Below are 24826 nucleotides of genomic sequence, written 5' to 3'. Positions count from 1 at the left end.
GACAGGGCCCAAGAGAGGCACACCGTCTGAGTGTGGTGGAGGGTCGAGGCTCCCCGGGAGCCTCAGAGCATCCCTTCTGCTCAATTCAGGGCAGTGAGTGGCCTTGGTTTGGGCCCCTGCACCCTGGTCCTGGTCACTGCACAAACCCCCAGCCCTCGCTCCTGTGCTCTGGCCACAAACCACTGCAGGGCTGTGGCTGGAGCAGGACACTCCAGGTGGACCTTCACATGCCAGCAGCCCCCGGGCCTACCCATCTCTGTGACAGAGACTACCAGCAAGGTGTGCAGGGCCCAGGGCTCAGGGCCAGGCTGGGGCCACAAGGCACAGACCAGCACCTGGTTCACCCAGAGCAGACGAGAAGCCTCAGGAGAATGTGGCAGGGGCTACGGGGCCAAAGCCGGGGACTCCAGGGTGTCACGAGGCCAAGGTCTGGCTCCACTGATAGGGAAGACCCATCGCCCAGGCCGCTCTCTGAGCCCCAGTGCCCTGGCCTTGGGTTCTCTATCTCAGATCCCTTCCTGCTGCCAGGCCTCCAGCAGCCCCAGGGCCCAGCCTCCAGCTCCATTCTTCCTGAGTCCTGGGCAGCTCCATGCAGCGGGCGCCATTGTACAAGGAGCTGACATGTGGGGAGGCAGTGGCTGGTGCCCAAGTCCTGGCACCAGGGCACTGGCCAGGCCAGGGCTGAGCCCAGGGGAGGCTATGCGGTGTCCAGAGGCCTCTCGGAGTGGCCAGGCCTCTGAGGTGCCGTCCCAGGAGACACATGCGGGCCGGTTGCCGTGCAGGGCCCCCAGGAAGCCCCAGCCACAGGTCTCCCACGCCACCCTCCACCCCGCCTCTCTCCCCATCCAAGATCTTTCAGAGGACGTGAGAGAACACTTAAAATACTTTGGTGCAACAGAGACAGATCAGCCATAGAGCCCTTGACAATGTCCTGTTCTGTCCCGTCTGTGGCAGCTCCGGCCATGTCCCTGGCCCCAACCCCGAGTCTCCTGGTGCCATGGCTGCAAACACGTGTGTCTCTGGCTGGTTTCGTCTGCACAGTGTTTTGAGAAGAATTCAGTTAGTTTTAATTAGTACAAATTTAATCAATTTTAATTAATTTTAACTAGCTAATTTTAAGTCTTTAATTAAGAAAGGCAGGGTTTCACATAAGAATTACAGATTTCAAGCTTCTCTTTAAAAGTTGGAAGCATCAAACACCCAAGCCCGGGTGCTGGTGGGGAACAACGGGAGAGGACGAGCTGCTGACGGGCGGGCCTGACTCAGAGCAGCGTCCACCCTCGGCCCTCACAGGCCCCGCTGCCCTGCGGCCAGAGCTTGAGCTTGCAGTCTTGGGTCCGCCTGGTCTTTCTGTCTGCGGTGGAGGTAGAGACGCTGACGTGCTCAGCTTGGAGTCTCAGGTCTCCCCGGACCGCAGGCCGTGAGGACCTCTGCTGGTCATCCCCAGGGTGGCTGGAGCCACCCTCTTCCGTGGACTGGAACGGGAGCATCCTTGTGGCCTGGAGGGGACCCTGCTGGTGGCCGCCCGATGCTCAGGCCCCTCTTTCCAGCTCTGTCTGCCCCACCTCAGCTTCTGTTCTCGGCTTTGACCTGTGACCTCCGACCTTCAGAGGGTTAGGGCGGGGGTCTTCCTGGAAACCTCAGAGGATCGTCTGTCCCGTGGTCACTTCCCGGGTGTAGACCTGGCTCCATGCACACCGTGGCCATCTCCCGGGTGTAGACCTTGCTCCATGCCCACCGTGGTCATCTCCCGAGTGTAGACCTTGCTCCATGCCCACCGTGGTCATCTCCCGGGTGTAGACCTTGCTCCATGCCCACCGTGGCCATCTCCCAGGTGTGTAGACCTTGCTCCATGCCCACCGTGGTCATCTCCCGGGTGTAGACCTTGCTCCATGCCCACCGTGGCCATCTCCCAGGTGTGTAGACCTTGCTCCATGCCCACCGTGGTCATCTCCCGGGTGTAGACCTTGCTCCATGCCCACCGTGGTCATCTCCCGAGTGTAGACCTTGCTCCATGCCCACCGTGGTCATCTCCCGGGTGTAGACCTTGCTTCATGCACAGCGTCGTGGTGATGTCACTCACTGGGCCCGCGGGGACCACGTGGATCCTGCCTCAAGGTCCGCGACCCCCTCCCGGCACCTCCAGGACCGCGCATGGGCGGCAGCCGGGCCCCTCGGCTCGCGCGAAACTCTGCGTGGGTCGCTTTCTGCCAGCGCCCGCCGTTCGCGTGGAGCCCACCCTGAACGGGAGGCTGCGGTCCCCGGGCCCAGGCCAGCCTCAGGCGCTCCCCACGCGGGCCGTCCCGCCCCGCCGCCCTCCTGAGTCCCAAGTGCCCCGGACGGTGGGTCGGCCTGCAGCCCCCTAGCCCCGGCGCGCTGCCAGGCAAGCCCGTCCCCTTTCGCCGCCGCCCCCTGCACCCCCGTTCCCTGCAACCCGCGCCGCCCGCACCGCCACTCAAGCCGGTCCCCCTTCCCCCCACAGCCTCCCCCATCCCCCTCCCGCCCCCAACTCCCCCCGCCGCCCCCCATACTGTCCCCGCCGTCCCCGCCGCCCCTGCAACCCCACCCCCACCTGCAGCGCTGCCGCCCCCGCCGGCCCCCGCCGCCCCCCATACTGTCCCCGCCGTCCCCGCCGCCCCCGCCGTCCCCCGCCGCCCCCCATACTGTCCCCGCCGTCCCCTGCGCCGCGAGGCTGCTGGGCTGGGACCCGCAGAGTCTCCGGGCGCCGCTCGCCCCCTGGTGGCCACTCCCCGCGTTGCGTCGGGAAACCCGAGGCCTCCAGGCGCGCACACGGCGGCCCCACACAAAACCTAGCGGTGCCCCAATGGCTGGGCGCGGGGTCCTGGAAACATCCACCCAGGGAATGGACCGAAAGTACCGATGTCGTCAAAGGGGCTGTTTCTGGGGAGAAGGCGAGGGGCCTCGCCATTGAAGCCGGGAACAGGGCCCACTGCTGGGACTCAATGAATCTGGACAGTTAAAAGCAAATAAAATGGGAAAAACCCAAACAGTAAGAGGAAGGTTCACTTGTCAACTTGTCATAACAATAATAGTAAAAATGATAGCACAGCAGCTTTAGTCACCACAGCCAAGCGGAAGGAGACGTCCAAATGTCCATCCATGAATGAAAAATCAGAATGTGGACAGGCACGCAGGGAGGATCGCCGGCCTGAAAGAAGTTCCCACGCCGCTGCCCCGTGCAGGGACCTGGAGACACGATGCTGAGTGCACCTGGCCAGGCACAAGAGGACGCCCACTGTGCGTGGTTCCACTTAGAGGCGCTGCAGTGGCCAAACCTGGCCAGAAAGTGGGATGGGCGCGCAGGGGATTGGGAGGGGGGCGTGGGGGATTGGGAAGGGGGCACGGGGGATTGGGATGGCACCGGGGACTGGGATGGAGGATGTGGCCTGGAGTCATGTCGTCACACAGCACCATGACCCTTGCACAGGTCCTAAAGGTCAGCAGCTCCCGTCCCCTTAGGCTGGTGGGAGGGATGCGCTGTGCATGGAAGGAACAGTAGAGCTTGCAGGGCAGGACCCAGCCCCAGCCTCTGCTTACAAAACAGCACCCAGGGCAGCAAAGGCCCCCGGCCTCCAGGCCCAGCCTCCAGCGAGGCCCCCGGCCCGGTCCTGCCCCAGCCCTGAGCCTGGCCACCTGCCGCCCGGGTAGAGTCTTGTTTCTTCTCGGCTTCGGTGCTGAGTCCTCCAGGTGAGCAAGATAGTGGAATCTGCCCCCTGCAATTTGCCAGGAGGAAGAGCTTCCATTGTGCGAGGTCTTGTGTAAAAATGAGCACACGGGGCCCCAGGGAGAGCTGGGGCTGGCGCTGCCCCGGGTGCCCTGTTCTGGGTGAGAGGCCGTCTGCTCTGCTGGTGACTGTGGATTATAGCACACGCTTATCCCTCCTCCACATAGTCCCGAGACCCGGGCCTGGGTGGGAACCGGGCGTCTCTGCACATTCGAGGGCTGCAGTCCTGGCCTGGCCTGAGCCTCCAGGTGGGTGATGCTCTCCCCAGGGGCTCTCCCTGGGGCTCCCGACCCAACAGCCACCAATGTCCACACTGCCTGCTGGTGGCACAGCCTGTGGGTCTCCCTGGAGCAGACAGAAGGGCAGTTTTGTTCTTTCCCTGGGACATTCCTGAGAGCTGGACCAGCCTGACCCCCACTGCTCTGGCCGGGAGGGAGGTCCCGAGGCCAGGATGCAGCTCCCCTGGGCAGACACAGACGCAGCAGCAGCAGCCCAGCCTCTTCTTTGTCCCATCGCAGATCTCTCTGGTCCGGCAGTGCCTCACCCACTCCCTGGGGTCATCACTGCCTCCGTCAGTCCCCACCACACAGCCAGCCCTGTGGAGCGGCAGAGACCATGGGTCAGACACTCGGGCAGACACCTTTTGTAGAAAAGCAAATTCCACCCCAGGTGCTCTGAGGAACGCACCTGAAACAGCCATAAGGAGGCCGCACAGGAAGCCGAGGTCTCAGGCCAGCACGGTGGCAGAACACGCAGGTGATGTGGGGCCATCTCCACACTGCCCTAAAGTACGGACATAAAGGCGTGGACATGCAGGGAGGCGCGAACCCCAGTCACGGCGGGGCCCTTCACTCTGGCAAACTTGACACATACCCCAGACAATGCATGAATGAGGCTATCAAAGATTGAAATCTCACTATTTGCAATTTAGATTTTATTCATATAAAACACGATGTGCATAGAGAATATACATTTTTCGAAAGCCCATGAAAAAGTTTAAAAGGTAAAACCCAAAACCAAGCCACAAATCGAAGCTCAAAACAATTTCACAAAATGAAAACCTGCTTAGGCCACATTCTTTTATCTTAACTTTATAAAACGACGTATTAAACCAACAAACAACAACATCCGGCCACTGGAAACGTTTGAATCATTCTCTGAAATGAGTCATGAGTCCAAGAGGAAATCAAGCAAAAATCGCGTCCCACGTAGAGGCTGATGGCAGCAAGTGCAGTGACACAGCGTCCACGGGCCTGGCCAAAGGTGCCCCGTGACAGGAATGAATTATTAAATGGTTTATTATTCCTAGTTTTATTCAAATTAAAGGAACATAGCAGTTAACTCAGAAACCAGAACAGAAAAGGAACAACAAAGTCAACAGGAAAAAGAAAAAATAATAAGAGCAGAAATTAATTAATTGGAAAGCAATTCAAACTTGATTTTTTTTTTGTTTTTTTCCTTTGAGATGGAGTCTCGCTCTTGTCACCCAGGCTGGAGTGCAGTGTCTCGGCTCACGGCAACCTCCACCTCCCGGGTTCAAGCTATTCTCCTGCCTCAGCCTCTTAAGTAAAACTTGAGTTTTTAGATCCAAAAGGTAGTTCCTTGAAAGAAAATAAGAGGAACAGAGAGGGCAGCCAACCCAGGCGCAGCTGGGACCGTGAAGAACAGGAAAGGGACTAAGACTAGGGGGAGGTGGAGGAGGAAGTGGGTGTTGCGAGGAGGAGAATGGAGGCGGGGGCCAGTGCGGTGAAGGTCAGGGAGGGCGGGGGAAGGGTCGTGGGGAGGCAGGGGGTTGGGGGGTGGTGGGAGGAAGGGGATGGAAAGGCGGAGGAGAGGGGAGGAAGGCGGAGGAGGGAGGCAGGGAGGGGAGATGGGTGGGCTGCCCTGGGGCTAAGAAGGGAGGTTGAGGAGAAGGCAGAGGAGAGGGGTCTGCAGACTGCACGCCCCTGCACCACTGCGTGTGAACATTGAGAGGGAACACCAGTCATCCAGGAACACGTGAATACTGAAACATTCGGACGAAGACGATGAAATCTTCGTGCAACAAAACCACAGAAGCCCGGGGACTGCAAGGCCGAGCCTCCCAGCGGGGCCGCTGTGATCCTGAACGTGGATGGAGAGCTGGCTGTGGTCTCCCCTTGGCTGGGAGAACTGAGCTCCGTCCTGCCCAAAATAAGACCGTGTAGTCAAGGAAATTCCAGCTGGCGAGCCAGCCCTTTCCACCTGGAAAGGTTCACTTGTGCTTGTGGACGGGGTGGCGGGTGGCCCACGGGAAGAAGGGAGCACAGAAGACCCCGTCTCCATGGGGTCTGGCATACGGGGGCCTGAGGTGTCTGTGGGGGCTGGAGAGAACCAACAGCTGCCACCTGGGGACACAGTCTCACGCGACCCTTTGGGGCTCAGAGGCCTCAGGGGGCAGAAGGCGCCTCCCCAGGAGGGAAACACCCCAAACCACGGAGGTGACCAGGGCGGTGCATGGAGTGTGGGAGAGACCAGGAGGAGGTGCCAGCCTGGCCGGGAGAGACGGTTCCCAAGATGCCAGAGAGTTCGGGGCTCTGCAGCCTGGGAGGGCCTGGGAGGGCTGCCCTGGGGCTTAGAAGGGGCAGAGATGGGGGTCTCTGTGGGGACAAGATGTGAAGGAGGTCACATGGAGACCTGCGTGGCTGGAGCATACTGGACCTGCACCCCATCTGCAGCCAAGAGCCACAGTGTGCGCCCAGCTGTCCCCTCCCCACCGTCCACCGTCCCCCACCTGTCCCCCTCCCCACAAGCTGCCACGTGTCCCCCTCCCCACCACCAACCACCTGTCCCCTGCCCGTCCCCCACCACCTATCCCCCTCCCCACAATCCACCACGTGTCCCTGTCCCCACCACCCACCATCTCTCCCCCCGCCCCTCCCCTGCCACCTGTCCCCCTCCCACCACCCATTACCTGTCCCCCTGCCCCTCCCCTGCCACCTGTCCCCCTCCCACCACCCATTACCTGTCCCCCTGCCCCTCCCCTGCCACCTGTCCCCCTCCCACCACCCATTACCTGTCCCCCTGCCCCTCCCCTGCCACCTGTCCCCCTCCCACCACCCATTACCTGTCCCCCTGCCCCTCCCCTGCCACCTGTCCCCCTCCCACCACCCATTACCTGTCCCCCTGCCCCTCCCCTGCCACCTGTCCCCCTCCCACCACCCATTACCTGTCCCCCTGCCCCTCCCCTGCCACATCACTGCCCTTTTCTCCCGAGGCTGAGGCTATTCTGGGTTCTCCCTTGTAACCAGCTGAGGCCTGGATTGTCTCCCAAGAGACACAAGAGGGCTTGGAGCATTCGACTTGCTTCCAGGCCTTTCACCCACTTCCAGCAGTGCAGGCTTTTAAAAAACAATTTTATTGAGGTGCAATTCACATGCCATAAATTGCACCCATTAGAAGCAGTTGTTAACCATGTCTGACAGATGGACACAACCATTAACCTCTACCCCCATCAGACACAGAACAATTCCACTGACCCCGAGCCTCCACCACAGGCACCTGCTCACCTGCCTCCTTCCAGGATGGAGCCTCCCTCCCCCACAGATGGACTTTCCCAGGCTGGACTCTGGCCCCCCAGCACAAGGGTGCTGAGACTCACTCAGTTGTTATTTCCTTTTAGTCTGAGTAGTCCTCGTTAGGTGGATGTGCTGCGTGTTTGTCCTTCATCCCATAATGGATATTCGGGTTGTTGCCAGTTTTTAGCAGTTACATGAGAACAGGGTACAACCCCTGTGCATGGGCTTTTGTGGGATCATGCATTCATATCTCTTCAGCAGATGCCTAGGAGTGGAACTGTGGTTCATAAAGTAGACACATGTTAAACTCCACAAGAAGCTGCCCCACTGTTTTCCAAAGTGTTTGTAACATTTCACATCCCCATATACTGCTCCACAGCCTTGCCAACACTTAGTATTGTCAGCTTCTTAAATTTTAGCCTTAATAGTAGGAGTGGTTTGGTACTTGAGGCCTTAATGACAAAGGATTATGATATTTATGATATTAGGTATATTTTCACATCTTATTTAAGTGTTCAAATCTTTTGCATATATATTTTTTTTATTTTTTATTTTTTTTTGAGACAGAGTCTTACTCTGTCGCCCAGGCTGGAGTGCAGAGGTGAGATCTCGGCTCATTGTAATCTCCACCTCCCAGATTCAAGCAATTCTCCTGCCTCAGCCTCCTGAGTAGCTGGGACTACAGGCACACACCACCACACCAGCCTCATTTTTCTGTTTTTAGTAGTGTTGGGGTTTCACCATGTTGGCCAGGCTGCTCTTGAACTCCTGACGTCAAGTGATCAACCTGCCTCGGCCTCCCAAAGTGCTGGGATTACGGGTGTGAGCCACTGTGCCCGGCCTGTTTTGTGTATTTTAAGAAGTGGGCTATTTTCTTATTACTCAGTTGTAAGGGTCACTTATGTGTCTGGATACAAGTCCTGTATCAGATACAAGGAATATGAGGGTTTCCTCACAGGTGTGGCCTGACATTTTGTTTGCTTCCTGTGTCACTGGACACAGATCTACAAGTTTGACAGTGTTAGCTTTTAATTCGGGTCTATCAGCCATCTCAAATTAGTGTTTGTGAAAGGGACGGGATAAAGTCTGATGTTCATCTTCCCCTGTGGATATCCAGCTGTTCTTGAACTATGTGATCTAGAGACCACCCTTTCCCCAACTGAATTACATGGACACCCTTGTTGGAAATCTGTTGTCCGTGTGGGTGGTCCTATTTCCGGACTCCACCAGCTTCCCTTGGTCTCCATATCTCTGAGCTCTCTGACGTCACTCTTCTTAGTCACAATTGTTCTGGCTATTGTAAGTCTTACATTTCCATCTCAATTCTGAATCAACATCTCAATTTCTAAAAAATAAGCCTGGGAGACCTCTATTGGATTGCACTGAATCTATGGATCAATTTGGGGAGAACGTTCACCTTAATAATGAATCTTCCAATCGTCAATGAAAAGAGTCAAACTATGTAAAATATATGAAGAGATTTATGCTGAGCCAAATATGAGTGACCACGGCCCTTGACGCAGCCCTCAGGAGATCCTAAAACATGCGTCCAAGGTGACCGGGCACAGCCTGGTCTCATACCATCAAATACATGTAAGATATACACTGCTCTGGTGTGGAAAGGTGGGACAACCTGGTGGGGGCTGGCTTCCAGGTTATAGGTAAAGCGAAACATGTCGGGATTGGCAGTTGGTTGAAAGAGCTATTATCAATAGAAAGGAATGTCTAGGTTACAGTAAGGGGTTGTGGAGATCAAAGTTTTCGCAGCAAATGAAGTCTCTGGGTCGCAGGCTTCAAAGACTAGATTCTAAATGATTCTTATCAGACTTCAGGTCTGTGTTGACGTTGAAAGTTGGTCGGCTTTCCCTGAATTCCAAAAGGGGGTCAGGTAAAATGACGGAGTATCCATCCCTCCCTTCCCCTCGTGGCCTGAACCAGTTTTGCAGGTTACCTTGGAATGCCCTTGCCCAGAGGAGTAGTCTATTGAGAGGGTTGGGGGCTTAGAAGTTTATTTTTGGTTTACCAAATCCACGAACAAGGTCTGTCTCCCCCATTTGTTTAGCTCTTCATTAATTTCTCTCAGTAATGTTCTGCAGCTTTCGGTATAGAGAATTTACACATTTTTCATTAAGTGCATTCTTAGATATTTTCTGATTTTCAGTGGCATTGTAAATGCTGTTTTTCAAATTCTGTCTTCCAATTATTTGTTGCTAGATTATAGAAGCACAATTACTTTTGTATATAGACTTAGTATCTCATGACATTGCTAAATGCCCTTATTATTTCTAGTATTTTTGACAACCTGTTAGGATTTTCTGCCCTGACAATTGCATCATCTGTGAACAGAGACTCTGCCGCTTCCTTCCCAATCATTTTGTCTTCTAATGTCATGCTTAGGTTTCTCAAATAGCTTGCTTGCAACCAAGATGCATGCCTGTGATTGTGGTGGAGGTCAATGCAAAACTCCTCCGACCCCAGGATGTTCCTGTAGCCGGACATCACTCCACCTGTGGGCAGGAGGGTTATCACCTCCACGTTCTGGAAATGAGGACCAGGCAGGCTAGGCTTCAAACTCCACCTGTGTGGCCAGATTTCCACTGGTTATTTTAATGTGTTTCGAACACTCTCTTGTTGGATGACATTATTCTAAACAGCTGCCTTGTGATTCCAAAGAGGTTCAAACCTCCCCCTTTCCCTAGTAAAGATGGGCTATTTAAGCATGATTTTGTGGAAGTCTGGCTGTAGGGAGACTTGGAGGCACTGGGATTCAGTGTTATGCTGCTGGGCCAGGCAGGGCTCAATGGGGAGGCGCTCGGGATTCAACTCCATGCCCAGAGGACCAGGTGGGACACACTTCCAGGGAAGAAGTGTGGCAGGCACAGGCCCAGGTTAGCCCCACTGCTGTGACAGGCTGTGACAGGCTGTGAGGGTCCTGCACTCACCTGGGGGATGCAGAAGCCGGGAGCTCCTGGGCTCCAGGCAGGCCAGGGACAACGCTTCTTCCTCTGGGCTTTGCTTCTCTGCTCAGCCGCCACAGGGCTTCTGGCTTCACAGAGAAGGTGCCGAGGACGGTGGCCCGGCTCAGCCTCTGAGAGGATGGGAGCCACAGCTGCAGGCGGACCTGGGCTTGGGGCTAGTGCTGGGAGGCCTGACACAAGGGCGTCCGTGTCAGTCCCCCTTCTCCAGACCTTTGGGCCCCTAGGCCCTTGTGATGGGCCACCCCTGGCCACTGGGAGTGTTAGGAGGTCAGCTTGTGGAAAAAGTGGGGGCAAAGGCCAGGCGGGAGTTGGGGGTGGAGAGAGGGGCAGCTGCAGCAGAGACCCACTGGCCAACAAGCAAGGCAAGGCATTTACAGGGCACACTGCACCTCTACCAAGCAGATTCAGATGGGAGCAGAAGCACCTATCATTCAGCAAGGTGAGACTGGGGAGACGCCTGCCAGTGTGGGAGGAAAAACTGTGGCTGAGGTCACGTGCAGGCCAGTTCACTGCACATGCTGGAGCGTGGCAGGCCGGTCTGCACCCGTCTTCCTGCATATGGGGTGCCGTGTGCACAGGAGCATGCATGCGTATGTGTCTCTATCTCTGTATGTCTGTGTTGCGTGTATGTGTGTTTACGTCTCTGTATCTGTGCATATGTCTTGGTGGTGTCTGTACATGTGTGTATATGTGGGGAGGGCTGTTTTTGTGTTGCTATAAAGGAATACAGAGACTGGGTATTATAAAGAAAATAGGTTTAATTGGCTCACGGTTCTGCAGGCTGTACAGGAAGCATGGTGCCAGCGTCTGCTCCTGGTGAGGCCTCAGGAAACTTCCACTCATGGTGGAAGGTGATGGGGAGCCAGCATCACATAGCAAGAGTGGGAGGAGGGGAGGTAAAGGGGGGGTCTCGGACTCTTTTAAACAACCCACTCTTGAGTGAGCTAACTGAACAAGAACTCACTCATCACCAAGGGGATGGTGCTAAGCCATTCATGAGGGATCCGCCCTCATGATCCAAGACCTCCCGCCAGGCCCCACTTCCAACACTAGGAATCACATTCCAACATGATATTCGGAGGGGACAAAGAATCCAAACCACATCATTGTGTGTGCGTGTGTCTGTGCATGTCTGTGTCCATCTGTGTGTGCACATCTCTGCATGTCTGCGTGGATCTGTGTGTCTCTGTGCATGTGTGTCCATGTATTAGCATTTGGTCCAAGCCTTGCTTCCAGAGCCACAGCAACCACAACAGTACCAGCTGAGGGAGAGGGCTGCTCGAATGCCACTGCCTCCCTGATGCTGATGGGGACCTTAACCACAGGGACAGCCCTGGGTCTCTCCAGCCAAGGCAGAGGACTGGCCGGTTGGTCTCAGAAGGCAGTGGGTGGGCAGGGTTCTCGTTCTCTGGCAGAGATTTCTTGGGCCTGGACTATGGGTGCTAAGGCTGCCGGGGAGTGGGGGCCCAGGAGCTGGGGATGGGGCACTGCTGTGGGGTGGCTGCAGAGCCCACCTGAGCCCCTCCAGGAGGGGAAGGGGTCTCTGCGGCCTGCAGCCCCCAGACATCACTGTATGTGGCCAGAGCCTACAGGCTGGAGGGCTGGGATCCACACTGCTGGGCCCCTGCTGATCCCTCCAACCCAGGGCTTCTCCCAGGGACCAGCTCTCCCTCCCATCCCTGATGCTCAGGCACTTAACTATTTGACAAACCGATGATGAAACACGCAAGGACAGCGACCACTGGAGGCTCGTGAGGCCCCAAGCACAGGATCCATTCCCAGATGCCAGTGTCACTCCCAAGTCACCTGCTTTTGTAAGTCTCTGTTTTGGGTGGAGCCCTCTGGAAGCCCACGCCCCGCTGTCTGTGGCCACTCCTCGCAGGCCTCAATGGAGGTTTCTGTAAGGTCTTCATGAGTCTCCTGGCTCTTCCCTCAGAGCAGCTGCCTCCAGATTACACAACTGCCAAGTGCTGTTGGTAGCTGCAGCCCCACCTCCCCACTCCGAAGCAGCTCCCACAGGAAACCTGGGCCTTGTGTGGCTGGGGAACTCCCAGGACTCCTGCCACGCAGGGGGACCGGAGGGCAGCTTGGGCAGGCCCCTCGAGGGCAGGGGCGGATTCGCTCGGTTCCACCTGGCCGGAGAGACAGGTGAGGGACTGGTCTTTGTGGGTCCTGCGGGGTCCCCTTGGGGCTGTGGCTCCCCGCCTTGCTGTCTCCAGGCGGGAAGGGGGTGGGAGCCATCCTTCTGTGGGAAGGGGTCTAGGAGCCCCGCTGCCGTTCATCCCCGCTTCCGCTCGGCTTCCTGGCCTGTCCTGCGCGTAAAGGGAGCAGGCTGCCCTGGCGAGCTGGCCCCACGGCCGGCTCCTCTCTGCCTGGAGGGAAGGAAGGGCCCCTCCTCCTCCGCATTGCCCCTCCTGTGTTTCAGCAGGGCCAGGTTCTGCCCGCCCGTGGAGAAGGCCAGTACCGGGGAGAGAGCCAGGGCTCCCACGAAGCAGGGGGTCCCTCCAGGCGAGGCGCCCCATCCTGCAGTGCTCCCTTAAATTCTGCAAGCTACCCCACATCCCCCATTTCCAGCCAACAAATCCTGTTTAAGTTCTTTTGAGATTTGTTCGTGTGTCTTGCTACACTCAGGATTCCGGAAAGAAGGCCCAGGCCAGAGCTTTGGGCAGGCGGCCATTTAGGGCAAGGGCCCTGTGTCGACTTCCTGGTGGGGTTGCCCGGCTGGTGGGCAGGAGAGCCAGAGCACCCCCCCCACACCAGGAGGCAGGTCGCGGACTGTGCTGTCTGCACTCGGGAAGGGGTGCATTCCAGGGGCTGCTGCCCCAGACTCACCGCTCACCTGGGACCCGCAGTCTTGAGCTGTGGGTACCATGGTGGCCCTCCCCTTCTGTTCTGTGTGGCGGACTTCCTGGCTCCTCCTTAGCCTCGGGGCCCCCACAGCCCTCGGCTTGGCTTCCCTCCCCATAGCCAGGCCCTGGACAACTCCAGGGTAAAGTGAGCCTGTGGCCCCCACTTCCCCCGTGTCCTGCACAGGCCTTGGGCTTTCGGCGGCGCTGTCTGCTGCAGCCCCACACCTTCCTAGGAGAGTGGCCCAGGCCCCGCTTCCTGAGTGTGACTGCGAGGCCTGCGCGGGTCTCCCCCGGGTTCTCCCTGCTGGGATGGGAACTGGTGGCCCCGACCCGCGTCCCGGATCCAGCTTGCGGCCGGCCAGGAATGCAGGTGTTTAAGGGTGCAAAAAGGAAAGCGCACAAGGCCTCGTCGAGGAGGTGGGGGTCAGGAGGGGGACTAAGGTGGGGACCAGGGGTGGGAAGAACGCGGGGGAGAGGGATGGCAAGGTGCCCGCCCGAGGGACCGACACCTCCGCGAGTGGCACCCCAGGATGCTGACGCCGGCGGGGGTGGGGGCCCGAGGGGCGGTCGGGGTCAGGAGGCGGCCCCAGGGTTAGGGCCGCAGCACGAGGGGCCGCGTGACCCTGGCGGTGACCGGGTGGGGAGAGGCCAGCCGGGCCGGGGCTGGGAGAGGGCCGTGGGCGGGCGCGGCCGTGGGGGGGAGGATGCCCCGTGGGGACGCTCCTGCCGCAGCGCCCGGCCACGCGCGAGGCCCCGCCCTCAGGACGCGTTCGGTGGGACGGACCCGCCCTCCCCGCAGCCGCGCGCCCGCCGCGCCGCCTTGTGGGCTCTGTAGTCCCGGAGTCCGCGTGCGCGGGGCCGGGTCCTGGGAGCCCCAGGGCAGCCGCCCTGCCGAGTCGCAGGTACTGGTGGGGAACGGGGCCACGGGGCCGCGTGTCGGGGGCTGCGGGGTGTCTGGGGCCCTGGGGTGAGTGCGGGGCGCGGGCCGAGGTTTGCAGGACCCTGGGAGGTGAGTGTGGGGGCTGGCGCTGGGGTCCGCGGGGCTCTGGGGAGGGTGCGGGGCGTGGGCCGGGGTCTCAGCGGGGGTCGCGGTGGCCAGGGCGCCGTGGGCTGCGTGCGGGGCGCCTGGCAGAACCGTTGCCGTGCAGCGGGTTTCCCGCCGCTAACTTTCCGCCCCAGCCTGCTAATGGGGTGGTGAGTCCCGCCCCCCAGCCTGCCCTCCGCGTCATCCTGGGCCGCCAAGTCCCACCCCCGGGTCTGGAGGAACGCGTGGATCCGGCGTTCGCTCCCAGGCACGTGTTGCTTCGGTTCGGGCCAGCCGGCGGGTGAACCCTGCCAGCCACGCGTGGGGCGGGCCCCTGGCGCATCTCCAGGCCATTGTCTCCTGTGCCAGAAGCTTTGTAGGTGCGACTTCCCCTTGGAGCAGCTGTGGGTGCAGATCCAGCGGAGCAATCCCGAGGCGTCTCAGAGAGAGCCTGGACAGCCGCTGGAGCCTTTCCCGAGTGGGTCCTTCCAACACCTCTACAGCAGGAAAGCCATCCCCCTAGGGTCCTGTCCATCGGAAACTCCTGTGCTGGGGAGTCTGGCCTGCCTGGCCTCAGGACACAGGCTAACTAAGCTGGCCCCGAAATCCAGAATGCATCCAGAGGGAAGGTGGGATAAAGTCCTTGGAGGTGCCTGTCGGCCGCCCTGTAAAGAGGTGGCCTCCCCCTACGGAGACCCGAGGATTCCCGCACAGCCCAGATTCAATCAGCAGAGCCGAGGTCCCTCTGGCCCAGTGCACCTGCCTGCCCTGTCGAGGCCTGGGAGCCAGGCTGCATCTCACTGGCCGCCTTTGCCTGGGTGCCACCTGTGCACTGCTTGCTGCCATTGCTAATTGCTTTCTTTCTGAAGGGGCTTTGGTGGATTTTTATAATTCCAGATAGTACAGTTATCTGTGCTGGACACAGATGAGAAAGAGTGCTTCTCGGGTGTTTGGGCCTGCAGCAGTGATAGCCGCAGGGTCTAATTATGCTGTTAGGAACCCTGAACTTGGTCATCTGAACGGGGGCGGGAGGGTGTGCAATGCTTTCTTCTTCTTTTTAAACTAGCAGGCGTTCTAAAAACGTAACGAACATTCTTGGTTAGCCTTCCAGAGTAGGAGCTGGTTTAAACACGGAATGATAGGTGGCGTTTGCTTTTGTTTTGATTGCGGGTCTCCAGCCTTCTCAGGTGCTTGGAAGGACAGGGCCTGGGTAGGGGTGGTCACTGGGGACAGTGGGGCCGGGGATTTGCGGGGGCTCTTACAACCTTCTCCTGAAGGCAGGGATTCTCGCTGCTTCTCCGTGGCCCTCCTGTCTCGCCGGGGACTCCCTTCAGATGCCGGGAAGAGGCCTCAAGCTGTATGGGACTGGGCTGGGGTCTGGACACTTGGAGTCTAGGCTTCCCCTGGCTTGAGGCTGCGTTTCTGTGGTGGTGACCAAGTTCCCTATCTTTCCTCTTGGAGGTGGTCTTGGCCGTGATGGCCAAGCATCTGTCAGTGGGCTACATTCACTGCACGTACGTTGAGTATGCTGGCAGCAGAGGCTGACAGTTAAGACCAGCAGCACCCCTTGCTGGCTGAGACTCTGGCTGTCTCTCCAAGGAAGGAATGTTCTGGTCGCTTCTGGAGGTGGCACCTTTCAGAACAGTGGGCCCAAGTACCCAGGGCTCCTGGGCCCCTGGGGGTCCTGTGGGTGGGGATCTGACTCCTGCGGCCATGGACTGTGGGCCCAGACCCTGGGCTTACTTCAGCTCCTGATGGCTCCCCGTTGTCTGCGGTGATCTTGTTGCTCTGGTTGTCTGGGGATCGGTGCGCCTGTCTAAACCTGCTGACGGGTGGGAAAGTGAACTTGACAGGGAGTCCCAGGGCCGAATGGGTCTCCCAGTGGGGAGGAGTGGGTGCAGTCCAAGGTATATCCAGCTCTGCCTGTGGCCTCTCTGGGCATCAGGGTCCCTGGTGACGGAGCCCAATCTTTGTGCACTGATCTTCCCAGCTGTTGACAGGCCCTGAGGAGGCGTGGAAGGTGAGGCCGAGGCAGGCGACCATCAGATCTGCCTCAGCCTGGCAGTGGCCCCTGCCTGCGCTTCCTCCTGCCTGGCCGGCTGTTTTCATTCTGGCCCTTTGAGAACTAGGGTCCTGGCTGTCTCCAATGGAGGGTGCCGGTCCTATCTTCTTCCCAGCTGTGCCCTGCCATGGAGCTCCAGAAACCTCAAGGTTCCCCTAACCTTCCCCCGCTTCCCTGCGGCCCCCATTGCAAGCCCACCAGCCTCTGCCTCTTAAGGGCTTCCCTGCCGTCACCTGTGTTCCTTTGTCACAGACATGAGTGTGTAGAGGTGTCAAGACGGGACCCCAGATGATGCTGATGGCTTTGCCTAAGTGGCCTGGGGAGGGTCTCTCTCTCTGGTCCCTGAAGGCCACCTCTTTCCTAAGCCTGTGTGTCAGGTTGGGGGCGGTTCAGGGAGCACTTCCAGCCTGGGTGGTCTCTGATACCTGGAGACTGAGTGCTGAGAGCCTGGGGCAGCTTTTCCTAGGGGTCCCTGGACCCCCCAAGCTGGCCCCACATCGAGGGATGCTCTGAGCCCCTGCTGGAGGGTTGGAGCAGACTCTCCTCAAATCCAGACCCTCTGCAGACCCCCCTGCCACCCTCCCAAGTCGGCCCTGTGGCGAGGCACAATTGTCTGACTGTGTCAGCCCAGTGCAGATGGGAGGGCAACCCCGCCCCACAAGGCTGCTCAGCTGCTCTCTGCATGTGCTGCATCCCCACCCCACCTGAGCAGCAGACGGCCTTTCCACGCGCACTCTGCCAGGCCTGGCCTCCGGGAGCAGAGGTCAGCTGATACAGACGTGAGGTGCACCTGTGGGGGACCAGGGCCGGGTCCTGGCCTCACTGGGTTGGCTTGGTGTGGGCGCCTGACACACTTGTTTATGGCAGTTCACTTTTGACTTACTTGAAAGAGAACTTTACACCGAGTCCTTAAATAGAAACCCAGAGCCACTTGGCACCTGGAGACACGATTCTGATAAGTGGACAGGCTCCTGCCCCACAGCTGGAAGGCATGATTGGTGGTGGTGAGACGTGCTCTTGCCCACGCCAGAGGAGCCTTTCTCCTGGGCAGAATCAGGACTGAAAGAGACAAGCCCTTGAGTGCGCTGCGTGCTCCGTCACGTGCTCTGGCCGTGTGGGGCGGGGTGCTGCGGGATGGTCCCCAAGGTTGGATGCATGTTGCCTCGTGGATGAAGGCCCGTGGTCTGGGGTGCTCCATCTGGAACATGTCAGGTCCACTCATGGCTCCTGCCAGCTGCTTTTGTCTAGGGTAACCTGCCTCCGGGGATGTTGGGGTCCCTGGGTTCAGTGGCTGGGCCTCGGCTCCATCCCATCCTCCCTCCCATGCACGTTTCACCCCTGGCTGCCCTCAGCCCCCTCGAGGACACCTGCTTTTCCCTCTGCCCTTCCCTCACTGTGGGTTTGGCCTGCACGCCCTCCTGCCAGGGCATGGGGGCGGGTGCGTTCCCCACGCTTATGTGCAGGATCCGACCCCAGGCTGATGGGGACCTGAGGCTGGTACCTGTAGCCACCCGCTGCTGGCCACTGTGGTGTGACCAGGTGTGTCCCCGGCCTCCAGCAGCGTCCGTTCCTGCCTGTGCCCTCCCTGGGCCACCTGGGTGCCACTAGAGCAGCAGCAGGCACGTGGGCTGCCCTCAGGCCTGTGGGGTGAGGTGTGCCCGCCCGACCGCCACAGCCACACGTACTGCCCAGCAGTGCCATGAGTCTAGTGTGGCCCCAAACCCTAAATTTTGTTAGTTTAGTTAATATAGTAAGTCAATTAGGTAATTAACTTGGTTTTGATTGGCATTTAAATCACTCCATGTGGCTGGAGACTTCCCTCAGCGTCGGAGACCCTGGAGGTGGTGACAGCCTGGCCTGGGGGACTCCAGCGTGGCTCAGGTGTGGGTGGCTCCCAGTTTGCTGCTACGGGGTGAGGATGGGTCTGGGGTCTGCATTCGTCTCCAGGGTGGTGTTTGGTCCTGAGTGGTGAGGAGGAGGCCGGCACTGGGCCTCGTTTTGCGGGGTAGGGAGGCCTGCAGACCATCTTCCAAGGTGCCCTGACTCCACCCCTCCTTCCAGGCAGAGCGTCACCTTCGTCCCCTCCGGGGCTACACGTGGCCTGAGCAGCATGGTGCCCTCCAGCCCAGCGGTGGAGAAGCAGGTGCCCGTGGAACCTGGGCCTGACCCCGAGCTCCGGTCCTGGCGGCGCCTTGTGTGCTACCTTTGTTTCTACGGCTTCATGGCGCAGATGCGGCCAGGGGAGAGCTTCATCACCCCCTACCTCCTGGGGCCGGACAAGAACTTCACGCGGGAGCAGGCACGTGGGCACCGGGGTGCCAGGGCGGCCGCCTATGGGTGGGCGGGGAGCAGCTTCAGGGGCCAGGGCGCTCTTCCTGTTGGATGCGTGAGCACTTGAGGCTGCAGCGGGTGAGTGGCCGTGTCAGCTGATAATACGGTCCTGGAGGGAACCCGGCTGGGGCCTCACACCCCTGCAGCGGGCACCATCAGATGGAGGGGCCTGGCTTCGGCCTAGTAACCAGGCTAGATAAAAAGTGATATTGTGTCCTGCAGAGAGGGAGGCTGCCCCACCCCCACCCGCCAGGCCGGGCTCATCGGCCCTCCTGGTGAGGAAGCCCACGTCCAACCCTGCTGGGCACCTGCCTTCAACACAGACGTAGTGGCTATTTATCTAAAGAGATTACTGAAGGAATTTTCATTTTACTCAGCCATGAGGACAAAGGGTCTTATTGAAACTGTTCTAATGGACTTATGCCCAGTCACGGGTCTCTCAGGCCACATGAACGGTGGAGGCAGGGGCGGCCGTATCTGAAGCAGTTTCCTCCTGCAGCTGTGGGGTCCTTGTCCATAAGGCACATCCCCATAGAAGGAGCCTGGAAGCCTTTGTGGGGAAAAGCGCTCTCACAGGCCGCCGGCCCAGCTGGTCACCCGGACACCCCATCTCAGGGCCCTGGGCCTGCTCACCTGCCCATGCCAGCTGCTGTCCCCGTCCTCTGCACCCACATTGCTGTCGCTAGGCATGCCTCTTGTTCCCTGGGTCTCCTGGCCAGAAGCCGGGCCCCCACCCCTCCCAGACCCTAGAATTGTGAAACTGATGTGTAGCCGAGGAGTGTGCTCTTGGAACAGCGGAGGTGCTGTCTTTCCCGCGTGCCCGGCTCAGAGCACCTTGCAGTGTGATTGTGTGTTGTCCCACGGCCAGCACTGCTAACCGCCAGGCTGGGTCACTTTCCAGGCGAGGACAGGGTCTTGCCCTGGCTCTGGCTGTCGGTGGCGGGGCTGGAGCGGCAGAGCCATCTCCTTGACCCCTCATGAAGTGCCTTCTGCTCCTGGCCAGTCCGCCCCTCTCCCTGCCACCCACTAACCAGATGGCATCTCTGCTCTTAGTGGAGGGCCACTGTCCACCGCCAAGGTTATTTATAGGGATGAGCATTATGTGTGGCGTTTCCCTTAAAATAACAAAATAAGAAAAGTCTCTAGAGCGAAAATGTTTAAATCCCATCTGCCTGCCCTCTCATGTTGCACATTAACGGATTAAAAAGTAGATTCCAGAAATTAATCCATTCTACCAGGCCTTGGATATCATCAGAGGCATGATGGGTGCAGGCGCTGTGCGCACCTGCCACTTGGTGGGGCCCCCTGATCTCAGCCCCTCTGGCTGCACGAGAGGCCCGGGGAGAGCTTCATCACCGCCCTGCCTCCTGGGGGCCGACAAGAGCTTCACGTGGGAGCAGGCACGTGGGCGCTGGGGTGCGGGGGCGGCCACCAGTAGGTGGGCGGGGAGCAGCTTCGGGGGCAAGGGAGGCCCGGCCTGCCAGGACTCGCCAGCCCCTGCTGTTGCCGGGCTTGTGTCTCGTGACCCAGCTTTTGCAAGTTGCTCTCCTGCCCAATCTGGCTTGAGAGACGTTCCACGTGGGTTCAAGGCTGTTCTTAAGCTGCGCCTCCTGGGTTGAACTACAAGGTGCTTATCTGCTACTTTGCTGGAGGTGATTAGGGGATTCTGGCTTCTCCCACTGCAGGTGATGGCTATGGGTAGAGCACGAGCCGGCAGCCTCAGGTGGTGGGCCCTGACCCAGCTGGCCCGGGCTGGGACTTAAATGCTGCTTCCTCCGCAGCCTGCCACAGGCTGCCCGTGTTTCCCTCACCAGCTCGGGTGGGCTGCTGAGCGCCGGCCGTCTGGCCACAGTGAGGAACGCGGTTTCCTTTGCTCACATTTGCTCTGCCTCCATTTCTCCCGCCGTGGGCCGGTGTTTCCTGGCAGCCCTGCAGTTGCTGTCCTCCTTGGACCTGGTTCCCTTTTCTGCCTCCTGGGGACCCCGTGCCCTTGGGATTGGACTGGCTGTGTGTTACATACGGTGTTTCTCTGGAGTTATTTTGGATTTGGCCAAATTTCTCTCCAGGGTTTCTGCTTTGAGTGTCAGCTGAGAGCGCTTTCCTCGGCCGAGTCTGTGAGCTGCTCCTGGGTGGGTTGAGGTTGCCTGGGCCCCCGCTGGAACTGTGCTGTGTGGTGGGAGCTGCAGCCCCCGCCCCCCTCCAGGGAGACCCCCCGGCCCAGGACCCTGTGCACAGCAGTCCCTCCTGACCTGCGGCCCATGCCCCGTTTCCAGCCAGCCCCTGTTGGGTGCCCTTCTGTGGCATCCAGTCCTGCTGCCCCACACCTGGCCCTGCCCTTGTGTCCTGCCTGTCTTCGGGCCTTGTCCACCTTCCCGACCCCCTGTTCAGAGAAGCCGCCCTGAGGCCGTCTGGGCCTAGATTTGGGCCCAGCTCCCTGCACTCTGCCCATTCAGCTTGGACCCCAACCAAGACCTGTGGACAGCAGGGCCGATGCTGGGCTCAGGCAGCAGGAGGCTGTCCTCGTGTCACAGCCGTGGCCGCCTGACAGATGCCACCTCCCTGCTGGGACCATTGTGGGGGCCTCTCCCCCCGCAGCCTTGTAAGTGGGACGGAGGTCACAGCTCTGGGCAGAGTCTCCCTGCTGTCTGCCTGCCAAGGCTGAGGAAGGGGGAGTAGGGGCCATCGAGGAGGTGCAGGGAGAGGAGCGGGAGGGCTCTGGGTGGGTGTTGGGGGTGTTCAGGCTCCACGTTGACCCCGTGGTCTGCCAAGGGGGAGCTCTACACTCAGACCCTCAACTAAGACCAGGAGGTGCCTGATGAGGCCCAGCCTGCAGAGCCAGCTCCTGGTGGAAGAGGAAATGAGGCATGCTCCATTCATTCAGAGGTGGGTGAGGCTTCTAGCACCCCTGGCCGCCCTTTTCCAGAGAGCTGTGGGGTCTGGGGAGAGCCTCTCTGCTGGCTCTCTACCATTTTGACTCTGGGCTGTGGGCAGGACCTGTGCCCTGGCCAGGGGCTGGGGCTGTCATGCCCCCACGTGGCCTCCTGTGTCTGGGGGTCAGGGGTCCCTGAGGTCCTAGGGGGGCCCCTGCCTCTGAGCCGCTTCTTTCGGGATCTGCAGGGGTTCCCTGGGCTGGCCTGAGGAGGAGCCTCCCCCAGTCGAGCAGGCCATCAGCCAGGAGAGCTTGCCCACGGAGGGGCTGTTTGATGTCCCCAGGACATTGCTGTAAACACACTGCAGAAGCCGATGGCTGGCCCTGAGGCTCTCTGTGACCCGGTGTGGTCACTCAGCCTCCTGGCACGTGACCTGCCCTCAGAGTGTCCTGGAATGTCCTTAGCAGGATGGAGTGCAGGAGGGACCTTGGGTGCCTGGTGCTACTGGGACCACAGCCTTTGGGTCAGCCTGGCCTCCATGAGGGTGCAGGCTCCGGGGTGTGACCTCAGGGTGCCCTGAGGTGGGGTCTCTGGGCAGCCTTCCCCTGAGCCCCTGGGAAGCTTCTCAGCATGCTGGCCTGGCTGCAGGGTCCTATTGCGCAGCTGTTCACAGTAGCTGGTGGCCAGGCTCTGAGCCTATCGGGCCACACATCTTGGGTGTGCCAGACACGAGGCCGAGAGGCCCTGGGGAGGCGGCGTGGCTCGGCGCAGCACCCCCTATGCTGACCCAGGGTTTGGTCCTGTCAAGTGTGGCTGGCAGGGGCTGAGGTCACCTGGGACAGCACAAGTAGGGCTGTGGGGTTGCTGGTGGTCAGGCCTGAGTTGGGTGGGGCCTGCTGGAGGCCCAGAGTCCAGCAGGGCCCTGCTGGCTCACCTGGTACCAACCTCCAGCGGATCTGAGGTGGGGTCTGGTGGGGCCTGTGGGCAGGGCCACCTGCTGATAATGCACCTGGGCCAGGGGAGGCTCCAAGCATAGGGTGGCTCCCACGTCAGTCCCCAGGGAGGGGCAAGGCAAGCGGCTTGGGCCTCACAGGGGTGGGTCCTCTTCCTCTGGACTGTGCTCAGGTGTGCCCAAGTGTGCCCGCAGCAGCCCTGGCCCCTGCCAAGACAGCTGAGGACGTTTGGTGCCTGCCTGGAGTAGAGTCTGGGGCAGTGCCCTCTGACCTTGTCCTGTAGGAGGTAGCACCCCCAGCCCCATGCCCAGCTCCACGTTCTCATGGAAGGTGGATGTGTGTTGAGGCCACAGGCATGGAAGCCAGGCCTGGAAGCCAGGCCTGGAGTGTCCACCAGCAGCTCAGTGGCCAAGGCTGTGGAGCTGGGTTCCCACATAACATGTGATGGAGGAGGTGGGGGTGGGCAGGCTGACAGCCTGTGCTCCGCCTCTTGGGTGGGTGCAGGGTGCCTGCAGGGGCGCTTGCCCCCCTCCTTGCCCCTGGGTTGGAGTCTGGCCTTAAAGACCTTGCTCTCGGGGCAAGTGTGAGATGGGAGTGCGCAGCCCTGGGCCCTCTGCCCTACCCCACGCCCTCTCTTTCCCCTTCTTCCCCTTCCTGTCTTTCTTCCCCTGCCGGGTTCCCCTACGAACAGTCCCTCCCAGGAACCTGCTGTTCCTGATCCTGCCCTTCCTTTCTGTGTCTTCTGTTTTTGTCTCTCTCCGGGAAGGATGGAAGGAGCTTGTGCTGGTGTGAATGTGTATGGGTTACAGCTGCGTTTTCCATAGTGTTTAAAATGAAATAAAACCATGTTTTTATTCTATTAAAAATACAGAAGCTGGCTGGGTGTGGTGGCTGGCACCTGTAATCCCAGCACTTTGGGAGGCCAAGGTGGGCAGATCACCTGAGGTCAGGAGTTCGAGACCAGCCTGCCCAACATGGTGAAACCCCGTCTCTACTAAAAATACAAAAATTAGCCCGACGTGGTGGTATGCACCTGTCATCTCAGCTACTCAGGGGGCTGAGGCAGGAGAATTGCTTGAACCTGGGAGGTGGAGGTTGCAGTGAGCTAAGATCGTGCCACTGCACTCCAGCCTGGGCGACAGAGCAAGACTCTGTCTCAAGAAAAAAATAAAAATAGAGAAGCTTAGATGAACAGGATTGTTAATAACGATTCCTTCTGTGGCCACTGCCAGCTTTCTGCAGGCAAACGCTCCCAGGCTCCTGGGACGGTCGGGAGCCAGAGGTCCCTGTTCAGAGAGGACGATGCAATGGGACATGGGACAGGGGCGTGTTGGGGAGAGGGGTCACACCAGGCAGTGTGTTGGGGCAGGAAGCCGTCAGCAGCCCCCCGCAGCCGCAGCATTGCTAACGCCTGGTGGGGCGCACGCCCGCCTGTCCGCAGGTCACGAACGAGATCACGCCGGTGCTGTCGTACTCCTACCTGGCCGTGCTGGTGCCCGTGTTCCTGCTCACCGACTACCTGCGCTACACGCCGGTGCTGCTGCTGCAGGGGCTCAGCTTCGTGTCGGTGTGGCTGCTGCTGCTGCTGGGCCACTCGGTGGCGCACATGCAGCTCATGGAGCTCTTCTACAGCGTCACCATGGCCGCGCGCATCGCCTATTCCTCCTACATCTTCTCTCTCGTGCGGCCCGCGCGCTACCAGCGTGTGGCCGGCTACTCGCGCGCTGCGGTGCTGCTGGGCGTGTTCACCAGCTCCGTGCTGGGCCAGTTGCTGGTCACCGTGGGCCGAGTCTCCTTCTCCACGCTCAACTACATCTCGCTGGCCTTCCTCGCCTTCAGCGTGGTCCTCGCCCTCTTCCTGAAGCGCCCCAAGCGCAGCCTCTTCTTCAACCGCGACGACCGGGGGCGGTGCGAGACCTCGGCTTCGGAGCTGGAGCGCATGAACCCCGGCCCGGGCGGGAAGCTGGGACACGCTCTGCGGGTGGCCTGCGGGGGCTCAGTGCTGGCGCGGATGCTGCGGGAGCTCGGGGACAGCCTGCGGCGGCCGCAGCTGCGCCTGTGGTCCCTCTGGTGGGTCTTCAACTCGGCCGGCTACTACCTGGTGGTTTACTACGTGCATATCCTGTGGAACGAGGTGGACCCCACCACCAACAGTGCGCGGGTCTACAACGGCGCGGCCGATGCTGCCTCCACGCTGCTGGGTACGCGCGCCCGGGTCCCCGAGGCCCCTTCCCCCGGAGGCCCCTTCCCCCGGAGGCCCCTTCCCCGGAGGCCCCTTCCCCCGGAGGCCCCTTCCCCCGGAGGCCCCTTCCCCCGGAGGCCCCTTCCCCCGGAGGCTCCCCGTCCATCTCCCCCTGCCCCGTGGATCCTTCCCGCGGAGGCTCCCCGCCACCTCCCTCTGCCCCGTGGATCCTTTCCCCAGAGGCTCCCCTCCCAGTCCCCTGCCCCGTGAATCCTTCCTGCGGAGGCTCCCCGCCA

The 24826-nt window shown here is 59.9% G+C and overlaps 1 protein-coding gene across 6 annotated transcripts in view; it reads left to right on the top strand.

Moving 5' to 3' along the window:
- The window catches only part of SLC19A1 (solute carrier family 19 member 1), a 45736-nt gene that overhangs the window by 5228 nt on the left and 15682 nt on the right, over positions 1-24826 (top strand). For 2 of the 6 annotated variants that reach the window (XM_030806003.1, XM_030806002.1), the window contains exons 1-3: positions 13912-14010; positions 18256-18493; positions 23790-24549. In XM_030806003.1, coding sequence (XP_030661863.1) covers positions 18305-18493; positions 23790-24549 — 949 coding nt within the window. In that variant the 5' untranslated portion in view covers positions 13912-14010; positions 18256-18304. Of the gene's footprint in view, positions 1-12121; positions 12408-13911; positions 14011-18255; positions 18494-21341; positions 21409-23789; positions 24550-24826 lie in introns of those variants that run through there. The other 4 variants (XM_030806004.1, XM_030806005.1, XM_030806006.1 and 1 more) reach the window with 4 other exon arrangements.

The sequence above is a fragment of the Nomascus leucogenys genome, chromosome 25, assembly GCF_006542625.1.
Source record: "Nomascus leucogenys isolate Asia chromosome 25, Asia_NLE_v1, whole genome shotgun sequence".
NCBI lineage: Eukaryota > Metazoa > Chordata > Mammalia > Primates > Hylobatidae > Nomascus > Nomascus leucogenys.
Note: the sequence above shows the minus strand (reverse complement) of the source record. Positions and strands in the feature narration are given on the sequence as shown.